Source organism: Sinocyclocheilus rhinocerous, unplaced genomic scaffold (assembly GCF_001515625.1).
Source record: "Sinocyclocheilus rhinocerous isolate Xijiao unplaced genomic scaffold, SAMN03320098_v1.1 scaffold36, whole genome shotgun sequence".
Lineage (NCBI taxonomy): Eukaryota > Metazoa > Chordata > Actinopteri > Cypriniformes > Cyprinidae > Sinocyclocheilus > Sinocyclocheilus rhinocerous.
The window spans coordinates 14,586-20,727 of record NW_015664459.1 but is presented as its reverse complement, the minus strand read 5'-3'; the positions used below and the strand labels follow the sequence as shown (position 1 = coordinate 20,727).

Below are 6,142 nucleotides of genomic sequence, written 5' to 3'. Positions count from 1 at the left end.
CAGTCCGGGAGCTCACAGAGCCCACTCCAGTCCGGGAGCTCACAGAGCCCACTCCAAAGCCCGCTCCAGTCCGGGAGCTCACACTCCAGTCCGGGAGCTCACAGAGCCCATTCCAGAGCCCGCTCCTGTCCGGGAGCTCACAGAGCTCATTAAGGAAGTCACTCCAGTCCGGGAGCTCACAGGGTCCACTCCAGAGCCCGCTCCAGTCTGGGAGCTCACAGAGCCCACTCCAGAGCCCGCTCCAGTCTGGGAGCTCACACATGGCCAAGGAGACTATTGCGGAGCAATCTGTCGGTCCTGTTGCAGCTGTTGAGGCTGGTACTAAACTCTCTCTGCTCTTGTTTTCAGTTTTCCCTGAGTTGCTGAGAGGGTTTTCTGTCCCACTAGTGTTGCCTGACAGGATTCCGGCTCCGCTCTGGTTGCCCGTCTGGCAGTGTTCGAACTATACCGTGGACTTTGGGGGAGCCCACATGTTTTTTTTTTTATAATGGGGGGGTCGTGCGCTTGCGCGGGGGCTTACAATGACTTACAAAGATACATAACAGCTATAGTGTGATATCTAGGTGAAAGAGTCTCTATGTGCTGAGAATTAACTGATTTCTGTGATGTGAGGCGGCTAGCAGACGGTCAGTTTAGCCAGTCTGTCTGCTTCCTGACCTGGGCCCCAGTTAGTCAATTGCAAACTCTAAGCCTATATGTCATGTTTCTAGAGAGAAGAGTGGCACCACCCCTGGAGGGATGAAGACCATCTCTTTTCAACAGGTCAGGTCTGCCCCAAAAACTCATCCAATTATCTATGAAACCTATGTTATTCTGCGGGCACCACTTAGACATCCAGCCATTGAGTGACGACAGTCTGCTATGTATCTCGTCACCACGGTAAGCAGGGAGGGGACCAGAGCATATTACAGTGTCTGACATCGTACTTGCAAGTTCACACACCTCTTTAATGTTATTTTTAGTGATCTCCGACTGGCGAAGTCGAACATCATTAGCGCCGGCGTGAATAACAATCTTACTGTATTTACGTTTAGCATTAGCCAGCACTTTTAAATTTGCCAAGATGTCAGGCACTCTGGCTCCCGGTAAACATTGGACTATAGTGGCTGGTGTCTCTATTTTCACGTTCCGTACAATAGAATCGCCAATAACTAGAGCACTTTGATCAGGTTTCTCCATAATCCAATTTGTTCTAAACATGTGACAAGCTTCATATTAAGGCCTTTAAAAACTGGTAAGACATAGTTTATAGTTTCGTTTCGCATATTAGTTTAAGCGGCTCGGCCCGTCAGATGCTTGGACAGAAAGGCTGCATGTGCCGCTGACAGAAACACTACTCGCGCTGTTTAAGCTCTCGCCCGGAGAGAGTGCGCGCACTTAAAACGTGTCTCTCTCTTCTCACTCAAACTGTGTCCTGTGTCAAACCTCTCTGTGCTCATGCGCTATAGATATTAATTCTTTTCGCACCTGAATTTAACGTTATCAAAAGTTTTAAAAAGTGCTTTTAAAAAGTAGTCTCAAAACATATTTGTGCAGGGCCTTTCCTTGATTTTTTATTGTTGTATTTTTGTTTTAAAAAACCAAAGTGTAAAAAAGTTGTGCACATCCCACAAACCCACACAGGGCTCAGGTGCAGGACAAGAAAAGTCAAACTATAGCAAAAATACAAACGTATTGTTAACGTCAGTGTGCGGACAATACGTTTGTATTTTTGCTGTGTTTTTGTTTTAACATAAACTGGTTATTAGCTACTTTGTTTTACTATATGTCTCTTGTATGTTTGTATTTTGATCTTTTCTGCGAATGCATATATGCATCTCTTTGTAAAGTAGGCTACTTTGTACACACTGTTTTAAAAGGTGATATATAAATAAAGCTTTAACCAATCAGACCTCCACAACTGACTGATGAAAATGCTAGTGAAATCTAATTGGCTGAGTGAACTGAACCTGCAATTCTTTTGACAATCAAAGATGGATCTTTAAATTCTTTCCAGTTTAAGGAACAATTATGGAACAGCCTGCCAATTTGTTGAGATAGTGAATTGGTGGGTTTTTGTTAAATGTGAGTCAAAATCATCACAATTAAAAGAACCAAAGACTTAAACTACCTCAGTCTGTGTGCATTGAATTTATTTAATACACGAGTTTCACAATTTGAGTTGAATTACTGAAATAAATTAACTTTTCCACGACATTCTAATTTGAGATGCACCTGTATTAGGGACGTACTGACGCTCAGTAAGTTTAAAAGCCATCTGAAAACATTTTTTATGATAGCGCTCGATCAAAAGATAACTGAAGTTTGCTAGTGCCATATGTGTCGCTTTTGTCTTTAATTAAGGTATATTTCAACTGTTCTTTTAAAGTTTCTCTTTTTATATTCCCTAAATTAGATATATGGTTATTATTTAAAATGTTTTCCTCTCCTAATTGCTCTATTGTTCGTACAGCACTATGGTCAACATTGTAGTTTCATTCAGTGCTTTAGAAATAAATTTGAACTTTGAACTTTATTTTCTGACACCACTTCTTTTATAGGCCTCAGCTCACCCTGGAAGAGGTACACACATGGGGAGAGTCATTTGAGCGGTTAATAAAAAGTGCACAAGGTCGTGTGCACTTCCGACAGTTTCTTAAGACTGAGTTTAGTGAAGAAAACCTGATGTTCTGGCTCGCCTGTGAGGATCTAAATAAAGAGACCAACAAAACCATGGTAGAACAGACTGTGAAACAAATATATGAGGACTACGTTTCTGTATTGTCACCTAAAGAGGTATATTGATCCACATGGTTACACACTCTGCATTTAAATTTTGCTCACACTGTGGTTATATATATACTGAATATACACTGTCTGGCCCAAAAAAAAGGAAGAAAGCTGTTTGGATTTAAATAATTTTTTTTTTTTTTTTTTTTTTTTTTTTTAGAAAATACTGATTTTAGGATTGACTAATTTTTTTTGCAGTGATTAATGTTTCTGGCATGCTGTTTGGGAACAATTATTTTAACCCTAACTGATGCAGTGCATGCAGTAGCTTTTTATTTCTCAAACAACCATATAATCAAAGCTTAAGGCAGTCCAAATAATATATTAAAGTGTGCACCTTTTTTTATGGACAGGCAGTGTATTTGTCACCATCATGTATATAGACCTGTATTGTTTGTTGATCTGTTTTTCAAAACATCTTGGTTAGCTATATAGCACTGGTTCCCTGAGGAGGGAATGTGATGCTACATATATAGCTAACACTATGGTAACCTCTACCAAGTTGGAGATTGTCTGAAGTGTGTATAGAATCATCACATATTGAGCATCTTATAAGCAAACATTTGCGTCATCTTTCCTGCCAAAAAGGTATATATATTCAGTAGGAAGCAGTTAAGTGTTAACGATAGAGAAGAGTTTTCAGCTCTGTCTCGAATATTGTCACGGATTCTGCATTTTTGCATATTCTGTGTATTTTTGTGCCTCACTATGATGGTACCATGAGGTGTCACGCGCTCCTGTGATACCCACTGATGAGAGGCTGGACAGAGGGATCTTATGAGTCACTGTGTGAAAGGTAGCAGATAGAACCAGCAGAATGAAAACTGAGATTTGGAATCAGCTTTTGTAATCCACAGGGCTTCAGTGACCGATAGTAATGCAGTCTCGGTTGAATGGACACTTTTGAAACCTGATTGGTTAACGTCCAGCTGGTTATTCTGTGAAAGGAAAAATGATTCCTGGTTGAAAAAAATTAATACAAGTGCTTTTGCTATAAATGGAAGGAGAGAGACAGGTCTGTAACTATCTACATGTGAAGTGTTTAGTGTGTGTTTTTTTAAGCAGTGGGGATACCGGAGCCTGCTTTTGGGGAAAACACCGGAGAAAAGAGATGTATTGATGTGTGTAAGTGCTAGTTAAACTGTAGGAGAAATTGCTTGAAGAAGGTGTGAGGTAAGGTTTTGAAGAGCCCCAGCAATCAGTGAAAAGCCTGCACAGGGAGATTGTGCTGTTTTTAAACAAGGCCACAAACAGAACATTGAACATGAGGTGGAGACAGACATGTCAGCTTAAACAGGTTTCACTCCAGTCCTAGAAAATATGCATTGTCAGCTGCTAAGTGTGCTATAACCAACTAATTGTCAAGATATTTCAGAATGCTCTGGATGCACTGGAGCCTCAGAGGGTGCATCTGTACATTTTGTAAAAACGCATGGTAAAGAAATCTGGACTACAAGGGCTCTAAAATTATATGCCGCTTCCTGAAGGCAAATTTTGCATATGTCTCTACACAATCTGAATATAAATATGTGAATTATAAACCAGTCCTCTGGTTAAATTCGCTAAAAAGTTTGTTTTTAGCGTAAGCATTCTGAAATGGTATTTCAAAAGTGTGAAATTCCATCTCAGACCCAAAAGAGTGCAGTCTGATGTCTGTTTTGGGTACAAGAAAATAACTGTCATAATACCCATTCTAAGAAGAGGGAATTTTCTGTATTACATCTTATTCCAAGTAATTGAATTTCCTTTGCCATAAGCAGAGAGTCCTTTGGAGAGACCACAGTGAGAAGAATCCCACAGAACAGAGGTCAACAACATACAGGGAATGGTAATGCATGGCCCAGAAACTAATGCATTGCCCTGCAACTCAATAGGGTAGATAGAGTATCATTTTACCACAACCATATAGCTGTTCCCCAGCATTATAAATTGAGGGAAACAGAGCAAACTCTGTAAAAGGTGAGAAGAAAGTCTCTGGTCACTCTAGTCCTGTCGACATTGGTAATATTCCTTGCTCAATATTAATTATATTAATTAGCTCAGTGGGTAGCACTGTCACCTCACAGGAAGAAAAAAAAAACTTGCCGAGACTTGTCATAGCACTTGCATTTTATTGCTCTTTTGTTAGTTTTGATTGCTTCTATTGTCCTCATTTGTAAGTCGCTTTGGATAAGATTTAGCATCTGCTAAATGACTAAATGGAAATGGAAATGGAAAAAGGTCCCTGACTGAGACTGACTCTGGAGGCCTTTCTGTTTTGGCATGGGTTTGCTCCAGGTTTACTCTGGTTTTCCCCGAAAGCCAAAGACACTAAATGACTTTGAGGCACAAATTTCCTATAGATGTGCTTGTGTAAGAGAGTGTAAATGTGTTATTTTCTCTGTAAAGTTCTCACTCCCAACTTGTCACATATTGACGCTCCACACTACATTAAATACGGGTTCACTTTCAGCTAGGATAAAATGTTTTGTGCCAACTGCAATGTGTTTTGTGCAGTGAAATACTGGATGCAGAGAGAATGAAACCATTAAACTTTAAGAGACATTTAGAAACCAAAACACTCAAACTATAAAGACACGCCTGTTGGAACTGGATCTGAACACATCAGATGAGAATAACAAAGAAAGTACATAAAATTAGCATATTTTTCCAGCTAAGCATTTCATGTAAATATTATAAACAATAAACGTTTAAGTGCATTTTGCAACACGTTCTCACTCCCAACTTGTCACATATTGACGCTTGGTCAGGACCCCTTGGCTTTGCTTTTTGACGCTCAAGGTACCCTTTTAGCGTCACTTTTCGAATTGCTGGGTCCTCCATTGTTTTCAGTTGTTTGTCTTAATTTAATGGTTTGCATGCATTTGTAAAAATGGAAATAATGTCATATACATTTTTACTTTTATTGGAGTACCTAACCCCACCCCTATCCTAAACCTACCCACTTCTGAACAATATAAAACACGTAGCAGGCAAATAAAAGTACAGTCACAGGTATTTATTGCAAAAACTGACCATAAAAAAGCAGTATAAAACCATTACAAACAAGTCATGTTGCCTTCCAAGTCTACGATATCTTTGTGAAGAAGTGAGTAAAACATAAGGTTTTAATAACTAAAAATGATTCACGCACCGTTAACACACTCACATCTCATTCAAAAAGATACTCCCGTATGACGCAATCGGTCATAAGACACACAAGAGCCAATGACATTTCACAACCAAGGCTGACTTAAGGCTTCTTCTGGCAGCATTTTTTGAATTCGCGCACAGACTGCACACAGTATCTGAGCTTTACAGTGGACGGAGACAGCGATCGTGTCTATTCCTCTCACAAATCAATCGTTTTGCCTCGGAAGACTTGGAATATTAA

At 39.8% G+C, this 6,142-nt stretch overlaps 1 protein-coding gene across 1 annotated transcript in view; it reads left to right on the top strand.

Annotated features, from left to right (window-relative positions):
• LOC107730147 (regulator of G-protein signaling 20-like) overlaps positions 1-6,142 on the top strand; it is a 29,473-nt gene that overhangs the window by 20,706 nt on the left and 2,625 nt on the right. The window contains exon 4 of the mRNA XM_016540881.1: positions 2,541-2,775. Within this exon, the coding sequence (XP_016396367.1) occupies positions 2,541-2,775 (235 nt within the window). The remainder of the gene's footprint in view (positions 1-2,540; positions 2,776-6,142) is intronic.